The 20,058-nt window shown below is 55.5% G+C and overlaps 2 protein-coding genes across 7 annotated transcripts; one reads left to right on the forward strand and one right to left on the reverse strand.

Moving 5' to 3' along the window:
- Nucleotides 1-1,922: 1,922 nt before the first annotated feature.
- On the reverse strand, nucleotides 1,923-11,188 carry CHRD (chordin). 3 transcript variants are annotated; one of them, XM_043594728.1, is made up of 23 exons: nucleotides 10,913-11,188; nucleotides 10,579-10,682; nucleotides 9,967-10,099; nucleotides 9,688-9,816; nucleotides 9,499-9,598; nucleotides 9,288-9,375; nucleotides 8,786-8,927; nucleotides 8,530-8,670; nucleotides 8,364-8,446; nucleotides 8,081-8,228; nucleotides 7,827-7,933; nucleotides 7,584-7,703; nucleotides 6,479-6,635; nucleotides 5,913-6,133; nucleotides 5,349-5,462; nucleotides 4,741-5,004; nucleotides 4,564-4,657; nucleotides 4,390-4,446; nucleotides 4,000-4,103; nucleotides 3,446-3,548; nucleotides 2,883-3,037; nucleotides 2,613-2,712; nucleotides 1,923-2,384 (listed from the first exon to the last, which is right to left on the reverse strand). In XM_043594728.1, the coding sequence occupies exons 1-23, from the start codon at nucleotides 11,058-11,060 to the stop codon at nucleotides 2,332-2,334; spliced, it is 2,865 nt and encodes a 954-aa protein (XP_043450663.1). In that variant the 5' UTR covers nucleotides 11,061-11,188; the 3' UTR covers nucleotides 1,923-2,331. The 3 variants fall into 3 exon arrangements, with proteins under 3 accessions (XP_043450663.1, XP_043450662.1, XP_043450661.1); XM_043594727.1 differs by having other exon boundaries at nucleotides 1,923-2,387; nucleotides 9,967-10,096; nucleotides 10,913-11,187; XM_043594726.1 differs by having other exon boundaries at nucleotides 1,923-2,387; nucleotides 10,913-11,187.
- Nucleotides 11,189-12,986: 1,798 nt separating this feature from the next.
- On the forward strand, nucleotides 12,987-18,557 carry THPO (thrombopoietin). 4 transcript variants are annotated; one of them, XM_043594734.1, is made up of 6 exons: nucleotides 12,987-13,300; nucleotides 14,640-14,797; nucleotides 15,022-15,149; nucleotides 15,450-15,536; nucleotides 17,258-17,425; nucleotides 17,667-18,557. In XM_043594734.1, the coding sequence occupies exons 2-6, from the start codon at nucleotides 14,785-14,787 to the stop codon at nucleotides 18,327-18,329; spliced, it is 1,059 nt and encodes a 352-aa protein (XP_043450669.1). In that variant the 5' UTR covers nucleotides 12,987-13,300; nucleotides 14,640-14,784; the 3' UTR covers nucleotides 18,330-18,557. The 4 variants fall into 4 exon arrangements, with proteins under 4 accessions (XP_043450669.1, XP_043450671.1, XP_043450668.1 ...); XM_043594736.1 differs by lacking the exon at nucleotides 12,987-13,300 and having other exon boundaries at nucleotides 13,315-14,797; nucleotides 17,667-17,747; nucleotides 17,864-18,557; XM_043594733.1 differs by lacking the exon at nucleotides 12,987-13,300 and having other exon boundaries at nucleotides 13,316-14,797.
- The last annotated feature ends 1,501 nt before the right edge of the window (nucleotides 18,558-20,058 follow it).

Consider the following 20,058-nt stretch of genomic DNA (forward strand, 5'->3'; position numbering starts at 1 on the left):
GAGGTCTCTACAGGTCAGGGCTTCCAGTTTGTCTGACGTGTTCCTCACGCTGCACAGGGCTGGACATCCGTGGTCCCCACACCACCTTCCTGGGGCTCGCAGGGCCTGGGGACCAACCAGCTTTGGTGGGGATGCGGGCTATGACAGGTGTTTCAGGGGCTGGTGTCTGTGGAGAGCCCTCCTCTGCCTGGGCCACTAGCTGTCCATTCATTTGCTCAGCTGACATCCCCTGACACTGCTCTGAAGCCCTGATGGGTCCTGCGGGTCAGGGTCCCTGGGGTAAACCCATCGAGCCAGACTGTGGATGCTCACTGCCCCTGCCCTTCCTGTCGTCTTGTGAGCATCAGTAGCAAACTCGTGTTAAACTGAGGATGAAAATTTCCTTTTCAACCAACGCTTCTTCCCACAAAGTTCCCTTGCCAGGGAGGACGATACCGTCAGCACATCCGTTCCTGGGCCAAATCCTCCATCTCACCACACCTGGCCCTGTACTTCGTTCTCTGCCTTTAGCCCTGTGCCAATCCTGCTGTTTGGCTTCCCTATCTGACCCTCACGATCCCCCTACTGGCAGCCAGGGCTCTGGGCCAAGTCCAGTTTTCCCCATTCTTATCATCCTTCATCTCCAACCAGCCTCCCCACTCCCCCTGGGCATTCGGCAGAATATCTCATTAATGGAAACCCTTCGCCACATTTCCCAGACTTCCCCCTGCCTTTCACTTCCAACCAGCTCCAGGAATCCTACCTCAGCCAGAGTGCCTTTCCAACTAACGTGTGCCAGGCCCAGAGCTGCGGGGTTCACGTGTTCTGATCGGATCCTGTGAGGGAGATACCAGTTTCACAGAAAGAAAACAGGGACTTGGCTCCCGAAAGTTAAATAACTCAGCTAGCTGACAGCAGAACTGGAGCTCCAAGGGGCTAGGACAATAACTTCTTTAGGACACACACCATGCTTCATCCTACACACGAAGGCTATGATTGCTCTTTCCCACTACCCAACCAGGTCATAAAATTCCATCCTCACTTTATCCCGCATTGTTTAGACAAAAGGTAGATCTGCAGGTACATGTATCTGCTCTCTACCCTGACACTCTTCTTTCCCTTGTGCCCCTGAGCTCTGTGGGAATGCCCAGTTGCTGATGGCAGGAATGGGGAGGAACCGGGGAGAGGTCTTATCTTGTTCTGTATACCACTTGGTACCAAGATAAGCTCAGCCAAGAACGGGGCCAGGGGCTGGTTCCAGTCTACTCTGATCCAGATTTGCCCCAGAATTGGTCCCGAATGCAATTCATTTCCAGAAAAGAATAACAGGGGCTTGGTTGCCTCACTTTAAACAAACAAGACAGAGGCTGGTGGCACTTTTGTTTCTCTCTTTGGAGCCACTTCAAACATAGGGTCAGCAGGGTGGCTGGGTGGCTCAATCAGTTAGGCATCTTGATTTTGGCTCATGTTATGATCTCACGGTTCGTGAGTTCAAGCCTAACGTCTGGCTCTGCACTGATAACACGGAAGCCGCTTGGGATTCTCTCTCTCTCTCCCTCTCTCTCTACCCCTCCCCTGCTCACACACCCAACTCTTTCTCTCTCTCTCTCAAAATAAATAAATAAACTTAAAAAAAAAAAAAAACATGGGGTCAGCAAAATGCCAACCATGAGTAGACCAGTGGAAACCACATTTGTGTCTAAATCCTGCTTCGGGTTGCCTGAGTTCTTGAGGCTCTGGTCCATCTCAGTGACATTGCCAGGCCCCTCTGTGGAATCCCACAATGCCAGCCAACAGCTATGCCTCCACTCTCCTTCTCCAGGTCTCCTCCTGCTCCCCAAGGCTCAAAGGGAAGCCCCTGGAGTCAGGGCTCCCACTCTCAGACCTTCTCCATGGAGGCGCACTCAGGTCCCTGGCCACAAAGAAACAACTTTTAGCCCTGAGACTGAAAAAAAAAAAAAAAGTTTTAATAAATACAAAAATCTCCAATAATGACTCTGCTCAGCTCAGGGGCAGCAGGAGTGAAGTGGAGGGACCCTTGGTGCTGAGTGAGGATAAATTAAAAATCCCAATAAGCCAGTGACATTATGTACAGAAAGAAAGGGGTTGGGCTTCTAAGGCAGAGGCTGGAGGGTGACTGGGCAGGAGTCAGAATGGCCGTGGCCCTGGCCTGCCCTGGCTGCCCCTTCCCCTTGTGGAATTGTGGTTCCCAGAGGTAGTGGGGGGAGGGAGAAGAGGCAGAAAAGAGCCGAAGGCACTTGATTTCCCACAGGAGGATGCAGGGCCCTTGGCGCCACTCCTTCTCCCAGCCCAGGCCCCGTCCTCTTGGTCATGTGGCCTTCTGGCTGCTCCCTAGGAGCCTTCGGCTTCTTTCTCAGGCTCTGGAACTGTCCTGGTCTCTGGGGCTGCTGGAGACAAAAGGGAATACATTTTGGAGAGAGAGGAAATTGGGCGGCACGGAGGACACAGCGGAGCATCTCTGTTCTAGGCCCAGAAAGGTCAGAACTTTTAAACAAGTCAGCACACACAATCTGTGTGACTCAGTCACCCGTGAAGCAGATGGCACTGCTCCTGGCAGGCAGCAGGTGCCCCCTTCCCTCCCGGGGTGCCCCACATACAGCCCCCTCACTTACATCGCCGGGGTGAGCAGTGGGAGCAGCAGCGACTCTCCTTCCCTGGACCGCAGGACAGTGGCAGTGAACAGTCATCCCGCTCACAGTGGGGCACCCCTGCCTGGCGCCAGACAGAGTAGATTTTGAGGGTACCCAGAGGCACAAGGGAACAGCAGCCTCCAGCCTCTTCAGGGAAGCCCACTCCCAGGAGCCTACCCTCCCTGGAAAGGTCTCCCCACTTTAGGCCAGGTCCCCAATGCCCACCTCACACAGAGCCCATTCCCCACTTACTCCACATCTGCAGGTGATACAGCTCATCTCCCCAAAGGGAGGCACCGAGGGGTGCCAGCTCTGGCTCTCTGGGAACCACTGCCCTGCAAAACGGCAGCCCCGGGGCCCATCGGCCTGCATGGGGTCCCCCAATTGGGGGTGGGCCCCTGACCCCACTGTTGGGAGGGAGGAAGAGATCAGCAGATGTGAGCTCTGTAAGGGCCACCCAGGTTTTATTTGTTTTTGAATCTCCAACACCTAGCAGTTTCTGGCACTTAGTAGGTGACAAATTTGGATGAGAGGATGGATGGATGGATGGATGGATGGATGGATGGATGGGAGGGAGGGAGAAAGAAAGGGAGGGAGGGGTAGGAATTGGAACCCATCATAGCCCACTAATAAATACATGCACATTCTTCCCAGTGCGTTTAGAGCCCTAGCTCCTAGGCACAGAGCAGTGCTCAGTAAACGCTGAATTAGCTGAGAAGTTCCTTCCACCCACCTTCACTATGCACCCCCTCACCCATGACAAGCCAGTGAAGCACCTCAACTGCCCCAAGAGGCCTCAGTGCCCACCCCCTCACCTGGACACTGTTTGCAGCAGTCAGTGGGGTTGGCACGGACAGGCTGGGCACAGGCCAGCCGAGGACACTGCACCTTCTCACAGTGCACCTCTCCAGTGCCCCCCTGTAGGGATCCATTGAGGAGTGGGTGTCAAAAAGGAAGGGGAGCCTCCTGCTTCCTCCCTCTCCTCTCCATCCCTCCAATGTCGTATTTCCATGGCCTTTCACTCAGAGGCCCTGGGCTGGTGCTTTATATACCTGAACTCAAATGCTCACGGTAGCCCTGCAACATAACTGCTATCATATCTGCTTGCAGGAGTGGAAAGGGAAGTTCAGGGAGGTACAGACAGTGCCAGGGCTATATGGAGCTGGTCAGCTGGCAGAGCCAGAATTCACACCCACATCAGCCCTTCCCTTTTCCTGCAGGAAGCTGATTCTCAAAGCTCAAAGGACTTTTCAGTGTTTTAATCCTTGAGCCTCCCTCACCAAGGCTGGGCTTTTCCCTCTGGCAGCCCCCTCCCCACCTCTGCAGACCCTGCTGGGTTATGGCACCAGAGAGGATTGGGCAGCCATACCTTGCAGGTGCAGACAGCACACTTAATTAAGCCAAAGGGGGGCACGACAGGGTGCCACCGGGTGCCCGCTGCCCGCCAGCTCCGGTCACCATCAAAATAGCAGCCTGGGGGACAGGGAGGAAGGGGGGCACAGTGCCCAGCTGCCGTGAGTATTGAGCTCATTGGCTGGGCCCACAATCAAGGCTGGAGTCTCAGGCCAGCCCCATACTAGTCTAACACCAGGACCCATTTGTGGACCAGTGACTCTAATGAAGCCTACCAGGTGTCATTCAGAACCTGTGCCCTTCAGTCTCCTCCCCCCATATATATTCTCACCCTTTTGTGCCCCTCCTGGTCCCACCCAACAGCTCCCCTGGATTCCTCATCCCTGCACACAGACTTCCAGCTCACCCTCTCCAGGGTCTCTGCTCCGTGACAGCCCCGACAGGTCTCTGACATCTTGCTTCTCTGTGGAGCCAAAGAAATAGTGAAGGCAGAGGATGGCGGCCCCCCTTCCCTCCCTAGAGGCCTCAGCCCCTACAGTGGATCTTCCACTACCCTCTCCCACTGGGACAGGTCACTCACCAGGGCACAAAGGACAGCACTGGTCTGGTGCCTGCACTGGGCTCGGACAGCTGGGCGGCGGGCACACCACGGGGTCACAAATCACTGTGCGTCTCTGCAAAGAGAGGTGGGGTGGTTGGCTGGGACCCTTGCCCCAGAATCCAGACCCCAGTGCACCCTTCTGCAGGGGCATCCTACCTGACAGGTGCAAAGCGAGCAGAGCGGGTCGTAGTTAGGCGCCCAGCGAGCCCCATGGGGGCGCTGCTGCCCCTCAAAGAAGCAGGTGTTGGGGTCTCGCGGCCGCCCGGGGCCGCCGGGTTTGGCTGGTGCGGGGGCGTCCTGGCCAAGCACAGCCGGCAGCGCGGGCAGCGCGGCGGCCGCTGAGTCCGGCGCCCACGCTCCTTCGGCCCCCGCCGCCGCCAGGCGCAGGCCGCCCACCTCGCACTGGTTGGCGATGTGCACCTGGGAGGAGAGGCGAGTTGAGGCAGCACCCGGGCTCCCTCCGCGTCTCCACCAGCCTCGGCCAGCCCACTGCCCCCGAGACACCTCGACCCCTGAGCACCTCTGCGTCCCAGGAGGATGCTATTAGCACCAGCAGTCACCCCAGCGACCAGAGACAGGGTGGTCTGCTGCCAGCCTCGTCATGTACCTTGGCTGGCTTTATCCTCCCAACCAGCCAGGGAATGTGATACTACCCCCCCACCCCCACCCCCCCAGGGCTCAGAGAGAGCAAAGTGACTCAGGCAAGAGCACACAGTGAGGGCTCAACTCTGAAACATCCCCAGTGGCCCACACTGCCTGCCTACCTGCCCCCGGAGCTCCCCGTGGGGGCTACCCTTGGTGGTGATCAGCAGGGAGGCAGTGCCCTGAGCCAGGTGCCGCAGCAGCTCAGGCTCCAGGTCCTTCACCACGCCCTGGGCCTGTAAGAGCCGGGATAAGGGATGGGAACAAGGCCATCCAGGGCTGCACCTACCCTTCTTAATTCACAGATGAGAAACCGAGACCCAAGGAGGTTAAGTAAAGTCTTCAAGGAAGTGAGCCCATTAATGGTGGTGTGGAGCTCAGAAAGCCAGGCCTCTCTGACTCCAAGCCCACCCCATTTGAGGGGTTTTGCTCCACCCCACCTGCTCCTTTGGAGGTTCAGGATGTTACATCCTATCCAAGAGATCCCACCAGAGAAGGACACAGGAAGGAGAATGGATAACAAAAGTCTGAGTCAGATTCATACCCAGGTCTGTCTGACTCCCGAGCCCATGTCAGCTCTGCCATACCAAGCTACCTGCTCTCTGCTTTCCCCGCCACAGGCCCACACAGCCCTTCGTGCTAAAAAGCAGATACTTTCAAAGCTGCCTCCACCATCATGTCCTCACCTCTGGGCCATAGAATCCCTTCAGCAGCCGCCGGGGCCCTGGCATCCCAGGAGGCCCTAGGAGGTGGGCAGTGACTGTGCCCTGTTCTGAGCCACCAAGCCCAGCCAGTAGCACTTCATAGTGCAGGTGACAGTGGGTATCCAGTGAGAGCCAGGCATGTCCTGCTGCCTGGCTCTGCACAGGGGGCAACACCAGGGCTCCTGCCAGGGGCACGGGCAGTGCTGGATCCAGACAGAGGACAGGTGACAGATGAAAAGGTGGTCTGGGAGCAGCCCGGTATTCCCCATCTCCCCGGCCTCCCCCAACATGCATTCCACAAATTGGCCGACACCGTCCATAGGCCCAGGGCAGGGTGGAGGGGGAGGCAAGCAGCAAGTTTTAGACCCCTGCACCATGGCAACAGAGAAGGTCTCCCAGCAGGGCCACCCTGTACATCCCCACCTTCTCCAGATGCCAACCTCGAGCTCAGGCACAGGGAAAGACACACCAGGCTCTGGCACCATGCTCACATGCTTGAGTCACAGATCACAGGACACCAAAGGGCAGGCAGATCCCAGGGCACTCACTGTCGTGGCGGGTGCTGTGTCCACTATAGGGCAGGGCAGCCACATGCCCCCTCAGTTCTCCATCTGGGAAGTCCTTGGTGCCCACATTCAGGAACAGCTCATTCTGCAGCAGCATATGAGCCCCTCGGGCACCCAGTCCAGGGCAGACACCCACAGCCTGGAGGACAGGGAAGGATGTCAGACTTAGATGCCCTAGCTACAGTCTGCCAGATTCCAGACGAACCCCTCCTCAGCTTTCACATAAGCCTAAGGTTCCGAATGTCTTCCGTGTTTTCTTACACCCAACACACTTCTACACACGCATAACACTGGATAAGAACCTTGAAAGCCCAGGTTCCAGTCCCTTCTCTGCCATTTCCTACCTATGTAACAATCTTGAGGAGTTATTTAACCTGCCTGATCCTTCGCTTCATTATCTATAAAATGGGAACTGTAAGGGCCAAAAATAATATAAGTAAGGCAACCAGTACACTATGTAGCATGTAGAAAGGCTCAGTAAGGGGCACCTGGGTGGCTCAGTTGTTTAAGCCTCTGACTCTTGATTTCAGCTCAGGTCATGATCTCTTGGTTTATGAGTTTGAGCCCCACATCCAGCCCTGCTACGAGCCCCGTGTCAGGCCCCCCCTACAAGCCCCACGTCAAGCCCCACACTGGGTTCCATGCCAATGGGATTCTGTCTCCCTCTCTCAGCCCTTCTCCTGCTCTCTCTCTGTCTCTCTCTCCCTCAAAATAAATAAAAAAATTTTCAAAAACTTTTTTAAAAATTTAAAAATGTTAACTATAGGGAAAAAAAAAAAAAGAAGGATTCAGTAAGTGGCAGCCATTGCTATCACATTTATAATTATATGGTCTCCCTGTCCAACTCCTCCTCCCATTTGATGTGAGCTTGCTGAGGACAGGGGCCACACCTGATTTTCTTTGTATTCCAGTCTCTAGCCCGAGGCTCACTAAAAACGTGTCCAGTGAGTCAATGTGTCAGTGAGAGAATCTGTTAGTGAGTGAATGATTCTGAACATCTCTGCTTATCCAACCAGGCTTCCCACACCCCTGCATTGTTAGCTCTGGGGTGTGGGCCCTGGGGCCTGGCTCTGCCTGAAGTACTCACTGTGTGTCCTCCCAGCTGGAGTCCAGCCATGCGGCACAGGACGGTCCGCTGGTTCTTCCGCTGAGGCTTGGTCTCCAGTGTCATGGCCACCACCTCACTGCCTGTACCTACCACTTGTACCTGGTGGGCAGGGTTGGGGAGGGCAAAGTGAAGTGGCAGAGAAGGCCTGGAGCCTGAACCATGAAGGCCAAAGCCCGACCCCGGCCTGCTGCCCTCCCACCTCCTGCAGCCCCTGACTCTTACCTGGTAGATCAGGGAGCCATTTCCTAGTAGTGTAAGGCTGGCTGAGCCGGCTGCACCCGTCTGAACTGGGATCAGGGCATCGGCCCCGCAAAGGACGCTTTGCAGGACTGCAGAGGGGCGAGATAGGTGGAGGCCGGCTTGTCCTACAGCCCTTCATACGCCCAGCCCACACGATGCCTCCCATACCCACCCCGGCCACTTGTCTGTGCCTCTTGGTTGTGTGTGCCCGGGTGCCAGGCCCCACCCTGCCTCACCATCGCAGCTCTGCCTGGCAGCAATGTGTCCACTGATGCGCAGCCCTGGCCCACCTGCCCTCTCCAGGGCCATCGTCAGCTCCCCCTGCACCAGCCAGCCCATCTCCTGGGCTGTCAGGTTGGGCAGCACCTCGGCAAAGCCTGGCTCCTGGAGGGAGAGCAAGGAATGGTGGGGGCAGCAAGAGGCCGGAGCAGGTGGCAGCAAGAGCCAGACCCTCACTCACCTGGACGGGGGCAGCAAGAGGCCGGAGCAGGTGGCAGCAAGAGCCAGACCCTCACTCACCTGGACCGAGGCATTGGCGTAGAGCTCTCGCAGCAGCTGCCCCTGATGTAGAATCTGGAGCCGCAAGGGAACCTGGCTTGGCCCTGCAACAGCCATCCGTATGGATGCCTCTGACAGACAGGTGCTCTGCCTCCTCTCCTCACTTGCCCTGCCCCCTCCCACTTACCCCCACTCCTGGGTTCCAGCAGCCCACGGAAGAGCAGCAAAAAATGCAAGGAGTCCTCTGTGTCACTGAGAGTGAGTAGGGTGATGCCCCCTGTGCCAGGCTGTGGGGGGCCTTCCAGAGTCAGAATGGCACTGAAGGTCTCTGGGGGAAGGAAGACCATGAGAGCCCATCAGAAAGTCCCCTCTTCAGCCCACTCCATTCCTGGGGATAGAGAAGACTCAGAACTTCATGTCCAGGGGCCATCTGCTCCCCTCACCTGCAGCCAGGGCCCGGTGCCGGATGAGAGGCCCCCAGACCTCCCCTGAAGGGTTAGTGGGTGTCACAAGTGCCACATGTAGCTGTTCTGCCCTAAGGAGCCGCAGAGACAACCGAGGCACTGCCCGCCACACCCCACAGACCTGGAGCAGAGAGACAAGAAGGTCCTACTCAGACAGTATGTAAGACAGGCCAGCTGAGAGGCCTAGCTCTGGTGAGGAAGGAGTACAAAGGAGCCCCCAAGCCCTCCTAGGAAGCTGAAGAAGGGGCCCTGGAGCCAGAGGCTGGGGTCCAAATCCTGGCTCAACCACTTACTAGCTGTGTGACCTTGAGCAAATCACATTCTGCTACTGAGCCTCAGTTCCCTCATCTGTAAAATGGGCATCATAATGTCAGTGCTTTCCTCTCACTGGGCTGTTATGAGGACCAAAGGAGGTATTGCAGAGCACGCCCTCAGCATAGCGCCCAGACTGGAGAAGCACTCATAAATGGCATCATCTCACCAGGCCATCTTGACTGGGGGCCGCAGGGTGTTCAAACAGGACGCTGCCAGTGGAGTCTGAGAAGCGGATTCGAGTAGGGCGGTCCAGCCTGGGAATGAGGGTCTGGTGAGTATGGGCTCTGAGCCTAGGCCAGGAGCAGCTCCTCCAGCCTCTCCCAACTCTCCTTCCCCAGTCCCCAGCTGGCCCCTCCTCCCACCTTCCCCTTTCTCACTGCCTGTAGGAGATGGAGAAACGCAAGCTAGAGCGCAGCAGAGACACTCGGGCCCGTGCCACGGCCTGCGACCTCGGCCCTGTCAGCAGCGCCACGAAGTCTGTGAGGAAAAGATGTCCCTAGTATCGTCACCCACTGGGGCAGCCCGGCCCCAATCACAACCCCAACTCCTGCCTGGCCCCTACCTACCGGTGTGGCCGTCTCCGCGCGTCCGATCTTCAGAGCCTGGTTCCCCGCGGTCGCTGTAGCTGCGGTGCTCTGGATCCCGCGGATACTCAAAGGCCAGGCCTGTAGGCTGCCTCTCCGGACCGCTGCGCTCTAAGCCGGGAGTGGGAAACACGGGCTTCAGCTGGGCACTGAGAAGGCAGTCGGCGGTTTCATCTGCTCCATCCGCCCCATCCATCCTTGTGGCTCAGGACCAAGTACCACTGCCCTGCCGCCCTCCCCTCACTGAGGAGCGGGCCTTACCCTGGGGACAGGTCTGGCAGCAGTGTCCCGGCAACTGACGCGGCTGCACGCAGGCCAGGGTTGGGCACTCAGGTTTGATGTTCTTGCAGCTGACCCTGCCCGGGCCCCTTGAGCGGCGACCCCACTGAGGCTGCTTGCAGAGAAGATGCAAAAACCAAGTGAGTGCAAGATGCCAATTGGTGAGACACAGGGCGAGCAGGGGAGAGTCAGGACCAGAGCAAGGTCATCCCATGGAGTCAGACCACTCTGCTTCTTACAAGCTGTGTGACCCTAGACAATTTATTTAACCTCTCTGGGACTTAGGGTCCCTATCTGGAAAATGGGGGAAATAATAGTGTGTATCTAGCAGGGTTGTTCTAGGAGTTAAGTGAGAGACAAACGAAACCGTTGGCAAAGAGCCTGACACATAGTGGGTGATCAATAACAGTCAACACCTGAGACTTGAAGGGGGCACTGCCTCCCACCAGGAGAAAAAAAATATATATATATATCCCAAATACCTGCAGACTCGCTTCTTTATCCTCAGCGGCTCCGAGTGCACCCCGACATCCCGGGACGCGAGCGCTCCCCCACCCGCAAGGGCCCCCGGCTACGGCCGCTTGGTCCACTCACCGCTTCACAGGCGCACAGCACGCAGCGCATCACCCCGAAGGGCTCCCCCAGGTCCGGGTGCCACGTCTCGTCCAAGGCATAGACCTTCCCGCCGAAGGAGCAGCCTGCGGGGACGGGCTTGGCTGGCGGCCGCTGTCCCGCTCCTGCGGTGTGCCCGCCCCGGGCGCCGCCGGCCGGGCCCTGGGTCCCCCGGCACGACGCGCCTCGCGACCCGCGCCCACCCCTCCAGGCAGCCTGCGGAGCTGAGCCACCTGCGCCCGGCGCCCCCTCCGGGCGGGAGCAGACTTGCCCCGAGCCGGACTCTGCCTGCGCGTCCCTCTAGGCGCCCACCTACCTGCCGCTCCCCGAATGGGCAGCGGCTCCTTCTCGGACCGGATGGGCAGCGCGGGCGGCTCGGGGCCGGCGCCGTGGGCCGGCCGGCAGCCGAGCAGAAGCAGCCCGAGGAGCAGCAGCGGGGCCGGCGGGGCCGGGAGGCTCGGCATGACGCGAACGGGACAGCTGGGGAGGCGGGAGGGAGGAGGGAGCAGGAGAAGGAGGAGGGAGGTGGGAGGAGGGCCGGGCCGGGGGCGGTACGGCGGGAGGGGGCCGGGGCCAGGGCCCGGGCAGTGCGGCGAGGGGCTCGTCGGGCGGCGGGAGTCGGCGCCGGGCCGGGCCGGGCGGGGCGGGAGGAGCGGCCGGGAGGAGCGCGGGCGGGCGGGCGCTGACCCGGGCCGTACGCGCCTCTAGTGCCCTGGGCGCCGGCTCTGGCCCGTTTTATGCCCCGCGCCCGGCGCCCCGGCCGGGGGCCTCCTCCTCAGCAAACGGGGCGGCGGCGGCGGCTCGGCGAGGGGCCGGGCTGAGCCCGGGGGGTCCGGCCCAGCAGCAGCGGCCCGGATCGCGAGTGGGGGAGGGGAGGGAGGGGCTGGGACGGGGCAGGGGAGGAGGGAGGGGCTGCAGGGGAAGGGGGAGCGGAGGGGGTAGGGGGAGGGGAGAGACCAGGGGGCGCGAAGAGGGGAGGAGAGGCGGGTCTGGAGCCCCCCGCTGCCGGAGGCCACAGGGCGGCTGCACCGGGAGGTGCGTGTCCAGCCCGGGACGGGAGCCCCAGGCCAGGGAGGGGCAGAGGCTGGGCCTGAGGCCTGGGCCGGCCACTGGGCTAGTACTCGGTAACTGCCGGAAGGATGAAGACTTGTCTTTTAAGGATGACAACGTGCACCAAAGGCCGGTCAACTGATCTCCCCTACTGTGGGCCCACAGCACCTCTCAAACCCCACACTACCCACACTCTCTGTCTAGCTTGTGTCCGTATCTCTTCTCTGAGGTCTGTCCTCATTCTACTGGTCCCCAGGAAGTCCCATTTCAGAGTCCCATTTCTGTCTGGTGACAGTGTTTCCCTCCCTACGGTAACCTGTCCGGAGGCCCATCTAACCATCCTCATCCCCAGCCTCACATCCTTTCTCACCTTCTTCCTTCACGCAGGGGACCCTCTGCCTCTCCACCCCACCCCCAACCTCCTTTGTCTTGGTTTCCTGGTCTTGACTGCCTCCCTGTCCCCTCCCACACCCATTCACCCACCATCCTCCCAACCATCCCAGCACCCTCCTTCCTAATCTTGGGAGGCATCTCATCTGGCTGAACTGGAGAATTCCGGGATCTAGGCCATCCTCCTTAGCTGACAGCCCCATCCTTGGGAGGAGGAGCAGAAGGGGAAGAACTGAGGTGGGGGTGATGGGAACAAGGTCAGGCCAGGAGGCCCCTGAGGACAGAGACTGTGAGGAGACTGGGATTGAGGGGAAAGCAAAGGAACTAGAGCCAGGGCCAAAGGAAGAGGGGGGCCAGCAGGAGGTATTTGCGGGGGAGGTTCAGCAGCTGTCTTCCCTAAGACAGGGACACATGGGCCTGGTTATTCTTCTTGTCACATATGGAGTGGTAGGAGATGGAAGAGGGAGAAAGACAGGGCAAGTGCAGGAGAGCTTGGGCACAGAGTTAAGTGGCCTTAGCTGTCTGAGCTGCTGGGCCCTGAGCTCAGCCTCACCCCCACCCCCTCCCTACCACCACCACCACAAACAGCCCTCACCGTGCAATCCTCTCAAATTGTCCAAACGCTTTCCCCACAACACTGACCAATGACAGTGTCATTCTCTAAAATGGGCAATACCCACATTCCCACTGGGAAAGGGGAAATAAGACATGACTCCGAGAGGGTTATAGGAAAGAAAAGCAGAAAAGCAAGAGCCCTAATGGATTTCAACAGCAGGTGAAAAGAAATTTAGCCAGTCAAGAACTGAAAAACCCACCAATATATCTAAAACCAGAACCAGACCTTTGTGACTCTTCCCCAGGAACAAAAATGTCCTGCCCGATTCCTCCTAGAAAAAAACCCTGTTCCCCTCTCATCTCCTTCCCCAGCCAGGCCCCAGGTTTCCCATCTCCTAGAAAAAGATGGATCCCTCTGTTCAAATCCTGTGTGGTGTGCGTGGGTGGAAGAGCTGGGCTCCGCTGGTGGACCATGGTCCAGGCAGGGGCTCCATGTTCAGTGCGGGTGGGAGGAGAAGGCGTCACTTCCGGGGGCCTTCGCCAGTGTCTGGTAGCTCCCTGCTCTCTGATTGGGCAGAAGTGGCCTGGGCAGGCGTGTGACCCTACTGCTGTGGAGGGGCTGTGCCCCAACACTACATGTCTTCCTACCCATCTGCACCCCAGAGGGCTGCCTGCTGTGCACCTGGGTCCTGGAGCCCTTCTCCACCCGGTGAGTGGCAAGCAGGTTTTGGAGGTAAGTGAGGGTAGGAAGGACAGGAAAGAGGAATTGGGCTTTCAGCTGGGGGAGGGGCAGGCAAACTGGAACCTACAGGCACTGACCTTTGTCGAGAAGAGTGTAGCCTTCCCAGAATGGGAGGAGCAGGACAGAGCAGGGGTAGGGGGTGGGGTGCTGGGTTCTGAGGGACTGATCTCAGACTTGGAGGAATATAGCAGTCCTGGCGGGTCCTAAGGAAAGGGGACATGTGCTCAGGGAGAAAATAAGAAAGGTGGCACATTTAGGGCTTAGGACACATAGCATCAAGCTGGACACAGATCCAATCCCCATTCTTACCCAGCCATTCCTAGTTAGCTTAAGGTTCTGAATTGTGGGACCGGAGAAGCTGGGACGAAGGAGAGGGTAATGGGAGGAGGGCTCATGCATGTTGACAGACCTACAGGAAATCCCAATATTGAATCAGGTGCAGGCCTCTTTGCACTACTCGTCAAAGAAGGAGGAGGCCATGTGGGGGGTCCTGCAAAGGAACTGGAAGGGTTCTGCAAAGGGGGCAGGGAGGAAGATATGGGCTATGAGATGGATACGGTGGGTGTCCAAGGCGAGGTAAGCTGTGTAAGGTGGGTACCTCACTCAGCAGGTGCCCATTCCTGGGCATCTTGCCTCAGGTGGCAAGCCCCAAGACTGTTAGCCCATCTCTTCACCTTGGATAACCCAGTATTTCAGAACTGGGAGTGTAAAGAAAAACTCCAAGAGGCTTTTGGGTGGGGGTAAATGGAAAGAGAATGATAGGTTCATTGCTCCCATACCGCCTTCTCATAATCTTGTAATCACCAACCCCTAGTAGTCCAGTTTTGTTTTTGCCCAACTCACCTCCTCAGCCCCACTCCCCAAGCCACCCCTCAACACATTGCACGTGTTTACTAGCTCCTCACCTTGACCCTGTATCCAGCTTTCCAACCTCTTCTCCAGGGCTTATGCCACAATACTTCTGTTCCCTTTCCCCATCCTAGATTGTCTCCAACCAAATAACCAAGGTTGCTCAGAATTTGAGGCCAGTTAAGATATGTGTGTGTGTGTGTGTGTGTGTGTGTGTGTGTGTGTACAGATTCTGTTCTGCTCTCAGCAGGGGGCTGGTGCCCCACAGAGGTTCACCAAGGAGCCTGACAAAAAGGAGATGCAATATGCTGCACTCACACGGAAACCTGGGAACAGTCAGAGCTCTAGCAGTTCTAGGCTGGTCGGCGGCTCACACCCTCCCAGCAGCTGTTCCCCCCAGACAGGCAGTCTTTTCCTTGACACCTGATTAAATGTTCATTATTCCTGTCACTTGCAGGATAGATTCCAGACCCTCTTCCTCAGCCCACCTGTGCCCCACAGTGCAAGAAGTGCAAGAGCCCAAGCCGCCTCCATGGCCCCAGGAAGGATTCAGGGGAGAGGCCCCATCCAGGGAGCCACTCCAACCAGACAGCGTGGCCAGAATGGAGCTGACTGGTAAGAACACACTGGAGGGACCTAGGGCCAAATCAGAACATGGTTAGAGAGGAAAGACAAAGGAGATGTGCTGCAGGGGTGGAGGGCTGAGGGAACCCAATCTCCTGGGAATAAGGCTTCTGAAAGGCAAATTCCCTGGATTTCAAGTCTGGGTCTTAAATGGGAATTTCTGGACCACCACCTGACAGTGATTTCTTCTTTTTCAACCTCACTTCTCATCTAAGAACTGCTCCTCGTGGTCATGCTTCTCCTAACTGCAAGACTGAATCTATGCCTTCCGGCTCCTCCAGCCTGTGACCCCCGTCTCCTAAATAAACTGCTTCGTGATTCCCATGTCCTTCACAGCAAATTGGTGAGAATCTCCCAGCACTCACCCCTCTACCCATTAACTGGTTAGACGCCCTTACTCCCATCACTTCCTCTCACTCCATGATCCAAGCACTGTTGTCCCCATATTGTCTTTGGTGAGATCACTGCCTCCCAATCACCACTCCTTGACAAGGATTACGATTTGCAATCTAGCCCATTTTAAAAGCTCTAGCCTGGATATATATTGCTCATGGAAGTCTATCTTGGTCACGGGGGTCACCATACCCCCCCCCTTTATTTGAGCTCCCTTCTCCACCTCTCCACCACCCATCTTTTTCAATAGAGCCAGTGCCCAGACGTTAACCCTTTGTCCACACCTGTCCTGCTGCCTGCTGTGGACTTTAGCCTGGGAGAATGGAAAACCCAGAAGGTAAGAAAGTCATTCCTTCCTTTAGTTTCCCTAAATCCTGTCTTCATCAGTTTTGTACTGCTTCCCATGGATTCTTTAAAATTCTTGAGCCCCCTAAGAATATCTCACTTTCAGCTTGGCCACCCTAACCTAATCTACATTCCACTATGATGTTGTCCTCTGGACAAGGTGACTTACAGTCCTAGTATGTTAAAATAGATTCAAAGCTGAACACCAAGGAAAGCTGGATAAAAGTCGCTTATGGCCATGCCTTTGACCTAGTCCCGTGCAACCTTCTTAAGTTAGCATGAAGAAGGAAGACTGATCTGTCATCCTCAGATGACACAAAACTGGGAAGCACCGCTAAAATAACAAAAGGCAGAACCAAGATTCAACTTGCTGAAAGGCTAGGTCAAAAACAAGGTAAAATTTAACAGAGATATATATAAAACTGTACATTTACTCAAAGTAATTAAATAAAGTCCTATTCCAGCTTCCAGGCCACGATGCCCCCACTTCCTTTATATAAACTTCCAGCCCTAGAACTTACTATGAAAAAGATCTGGGAGGACGGAGTTGACCTCAAACAGCAGCTATTTTAAAAGCTAGTGAGGGGCGCCTGGGTGGCGCAGTCGGTTAAGCGTCCGACTTCAGCCAGGTCACGATCTTGCGGTCCGGGAGTTCGAGCCCCGCGTCAGGCTCTGGGCTGATGGCTCAGAGCCTGGAGCCTGTTTCTGATTCTGTGTCTCCCTCTCTCTCTGCCCCTCCCCCGTTCATGCTCTGTCTCTCTCTGTCCCAAAAATAATAAACGTTGAAAAAAAAATTTAAAAAAAAAAAAAAAAAAAAAAAAGCTAGTGATTCTAGCTGGTTTTAGATGTCTAGCATCCGCATTGTGGAAATACTCCTAAAAAACAGTAAATGGATTGCACTTAACGGTACTGGACTGAGTACCAGACATCCTCCTCAAGATAAATGCTAATTTATTCAGAGGGACCATATTAAACTAGCATGTGTCCAGAAGGAAGAAGCAACCTGAACAGTGAGAAGCTAGAAAACAGGTTATGTGAGGAATGGCTTAAAAAAGGGCGGTGAGGGGGGGGTGCTGTCTGAGTAGTTTGGAGGAAAGTGGTAGTCTTGTGGTATGGCTGGAAGTGCTTTAGTCTGAGGCTCAGGAAACCTGGGAGGGAGCACGCCTTTTAAGATCAAGCTCTTCTATCCTCAAGATCCCCAGAATGGCCTCTCTTCCCTCAGGTCTTCCAGGGGGACTGGGCCAGGGATGAAGGGTGGTCCCTAGGGATCCCTTGCAGTTCTGTGTCTGCCATTTATCAGTAAGCCCCCCTTCCTTCATTTTTATGATCTCTGTGATGGCCTTATCTCTACATTAAGTTTTAAAAAACCATATGACCCTAAGATTTTGTAGCAGAAAGAGTGAACTGGCAACACTAGAACCCAGAGGTAAAAGCTGTAACAGCTCAGATTTCAGCATATAAGGGGAAAAAAGAACTTTTCTGACTGAAATTAAGCATGAGACCAGGCTGGGTTACTGGACACCGGAGTTACTCAAGTAGAGGCCGATGACCAATTGTCGGGAGACTCTGAAGGAATTCCTGTGCTGGGTGGGACTTTGGTCCTGTCCAATTCTCAGCTCCTATGATTCATCCCCCTGGCTACTCCTCGGGCTCCCCACCCACTACTAGCATGCCCTTTGAAGCGGGCCCTTCTCCCTTCCATCTCTTTTGCAGGAGCAGACCAAGGCACAGGACGTTCTGGGAGCCGCGACCCTTCTGCTGGAGGGAGTAATGGCAGCACGGGGACAACTGGGACCCACCTGCCTCTCATCCCTCCTGGGACAGCTTTCTGGACAGGTCCGCCTCCTCCTTGGGGCCCTGCAGGGCCTCCTAGGAACCCAGGTAAGTAAATCCTGAGTCAAGGGGACTACAGAGACTGTCCTGTGCTGACTTAGCCCCCTTGGAAGACCTGAGGGAAGAAAGGAGAATTCTGGGAATCTTGAGGGTAGCAGAGCTGACCTACTAAGGAGTGCTTTCCCCGAACCATAAAGTCCGGGTGCTGGCACCTTATCTTTCCCTATAGACGAGAGAGACATGATATCTGGCCCAGATCTCTGGCCTCAGGCCCATCCTCTGCCCACAGCTTCCTCCACAGGGCAGGACCACAGCTCACAAGGATCCCAATGCCATATTCCTGAGCTTCCAACAACTGCTCCGAGGAAAGGTGCGCTTCCTGCTGATTGTAGTAGGGCCCACTCTCTGTGCCAAGCAGGCCCTGCCCACTACAGCTGGCCCAAGCAATACCTCTGTAGTCCTCACACTACACAAGCTCCCAAACAGGACTTCTGGATTTTTGGAGACAGACTCCCGTGTCTCAGCCAGAACTACTGGCTTTGGACTTCTGAAGAGGCTGCAGGGATTCAGAGCCAAGATTCCTGGTCGGCTGAACCAAACCTCCAGGTACCTAGACCAAATCCCTGGACACGTGAACAGGACACATGGACCCTTGACTGGAACTCATGGACTCTTTCCTGGACCCTCACCCAGGGCTCTAGGAGCCCCAGACATCCTTCCAGGAACTTCAGACATGAGCTCCCTGCCACCCGACCTCTGGCCTGGATATTCTCCTTCCCCAACCCATCCTCCTACTGGGCAATACACACTCTTCTCTCCTTCACCCACCTCACCCACTCCCCCAATCCAGCTCCAGACTCCACTTCCTGACCCCTCTGTCACACCCAACTCTGCCAGTCCTCTTCTAATTGCACCCCACCCTCACTTCCAGAATCTGTCTCAGGAGGAGTAAGGTACTAGGGCCCTGCCAGCTTCAGCACTGTCTCCCATGTAAAGTTCCCTTAACCGGAGGGGAGGCCCTGGGAATCAAGTTATACCAGATTTCCTGCTTTCACCTGAAACCCAAAGCCCTGCTAAAGCGGGATACACAGGACAGAAAAGGGGATCATTTTTCACTGTATAATGTAAAACTTCAGAAGCTATTTTTTTAAGCTATCAATAATATTCACTAGAGCGTCTAGTTATCTTTGGTCTATTTTCCGCACAAATTTACAGCTTGCTAATTCTCTACGTGCTCTTTTTCATACAGTAATTATGCAAAAGGCTGGTCTGGCCTGGCTTCTGAACAGAGGTAGAGACTAACCTTATGTCAGAAAACAGAGAAAAAAGAGCTTTGATTTTTTTTCCTCAGAACTAAGGTTAGTGTCTTTCTCCCCTTTACTATCATTCTCAATAGGGCTCTGATCTCCTTTTCTTAGGAGATCCTTACTCTTGAAAAATGAATGAGAAGTTGTCTCTCAGAAAGGCCGTCTCTACATAATCAACAAAACTGAGCCTATATAAATAAAGAATAAATAAGAACACCCAAAAGCTAACAGAAAAGCAAAGGAAAGAGATGTTCTTCTCAGGGGGCAATAGATCTCCCCCTTCCCTCCCCTCCCAAAAAGTTAACAGGAAGCCTTGGAGAGCCTCACACCCCAGGTAAGGCTGTGCAGACAGTTCAGTCAAGACAAAACCTGGATGTGACAGCTGAGCAAACAGCGAGAGCTTCAGCAGCTCAGCAGGAAGCTTTGCCAGGCACGGGTTCCTGCCTCCCTCCTGTGGAGGTCAGGGGGAAGTGCAGGAAGTGGCAAGAGTCAGTCTCCTAGGGCTCACACAGCAGGAGGGACAAGTACAAGTTGAAGGCTCATTTCCCAATCCCAGAAGCACACAGTATCTAAGAAGCTGCCCTATGTGACCACCATGAACTCTGCTAAGGATTCTCTAGAGAAGCCAGGCTTATGGGGCCTTGCAAATAAATGCTGCTGTGGTGCCTCTGAAGAGGTTTATTATTGCCCAAAACAAAAACTCCATTGCACAGGTCAACACTACCTCCAGAGGCTCCTGTAGGAAAACTAATAGCAGCTTTTTCCTCTTCCCTCCCCGCAACTCCCCAAAGGAAAGACGACCATGTAGGTAAAACAGCCAGGAATCCAGAGTTCCAAACACTGCCAGATACCCCAGGATCACTAGAGGTATTCCAAAATAGAAGAAATGAAAGCCAGCATGCCGGGAACCTTACGTATGTTACCTTTTATAGCGCTCACACAACTCTATCACCTTGGGATTATCATCTCTACTTTGCAGACAATGAAACTGAGGCTCAGAGAAGCCAGGCATTTTCTCAATGCTTACATAGCCCTGTGAGCAAGAAAAGAAGAAACCCTAGGCTGACCAGAGCCCATATGGTCCCCAGTGTGGTGTACTGTCCAACAGATCATTCAGTGATTCTATATACCAGGAAAGATTTCCAAGTCTTGGGGGAGTAAACAGACCAACAATTAAAAAGTTCTGAGTAGAAAACCAAAAGCTCTTGGAGGGGGTGACGAACTTAGACATCTCCAGGTGTCCTTCTCTCCCATCATGGATAGAACAGTTGCCATGGAGAAGGAATCAACAAATGCACAAAGCTCAAAAGTGTACGCATCTCAGATGGTGTCAGTTTTTGCATGGGAGAAAACAGTTCATCCACACTACAAATT

This window comes from Prionailurus bengalensis, chromosome C2 (assembly GCF_016509475.1).
Source record: "Prionailurus bengalensis isolate Pbe53 chromosome C2, Fcat_Pben_1.1_paternal_pri, whole genome shotgun sequence".
NCBI lineage: Eukaryota > Metazoa > Chordata > Mammalia > Carnivora > Felidae > Prionailurus > Prionailurus bengalensis.

Bases quoted from the DNA above. Each gene is read 5' to 3' on its own strand.
- CHRD (XM_043594726.1), bottom strand. From the start codon at position 11,060: ATGCCGAGCCTCCCGGCCCCGCCGGCCCCGCTGCTGCTCCTCGGGCTG. The intron at 9,599-9,687 runs GTAGGTAGGGGC...TTTTCCTCACAG, and splicing joins GCGCGGAGACGGCCACACCG to ACTTCGTGGCGCTGCTGACA. The intron at 6,636-7,583 runs GTGAGTACTTCA...CCTGTCCTCCAG, and splicing joins TCCAGCTGGGAGGACACACA to GCTGTGGGTGTCTGCCCTGG.
- THPO (XM_043594733.1), top strand. From the start codon at position 14,614: ATGTTCATTATTCCTGTCACTTGCAGGATAGATTCCAGACCCTCTTCC. The intron at 15,537-17,257 runs GTAAGAAAGTCA...TCTCTTTTGCAG, and splicing joins GAGAATGGAAAACCCAGAAG to GAGCAGACCAAGGCACAGGA. The intron at 17,426-17,666 runs GTAAGTAAATCC...CTCTGCCCACAG, and splicing joins AGGGCCTCCTAGGAACCCAG to CTTCCTCCACAGGGCAGGAC.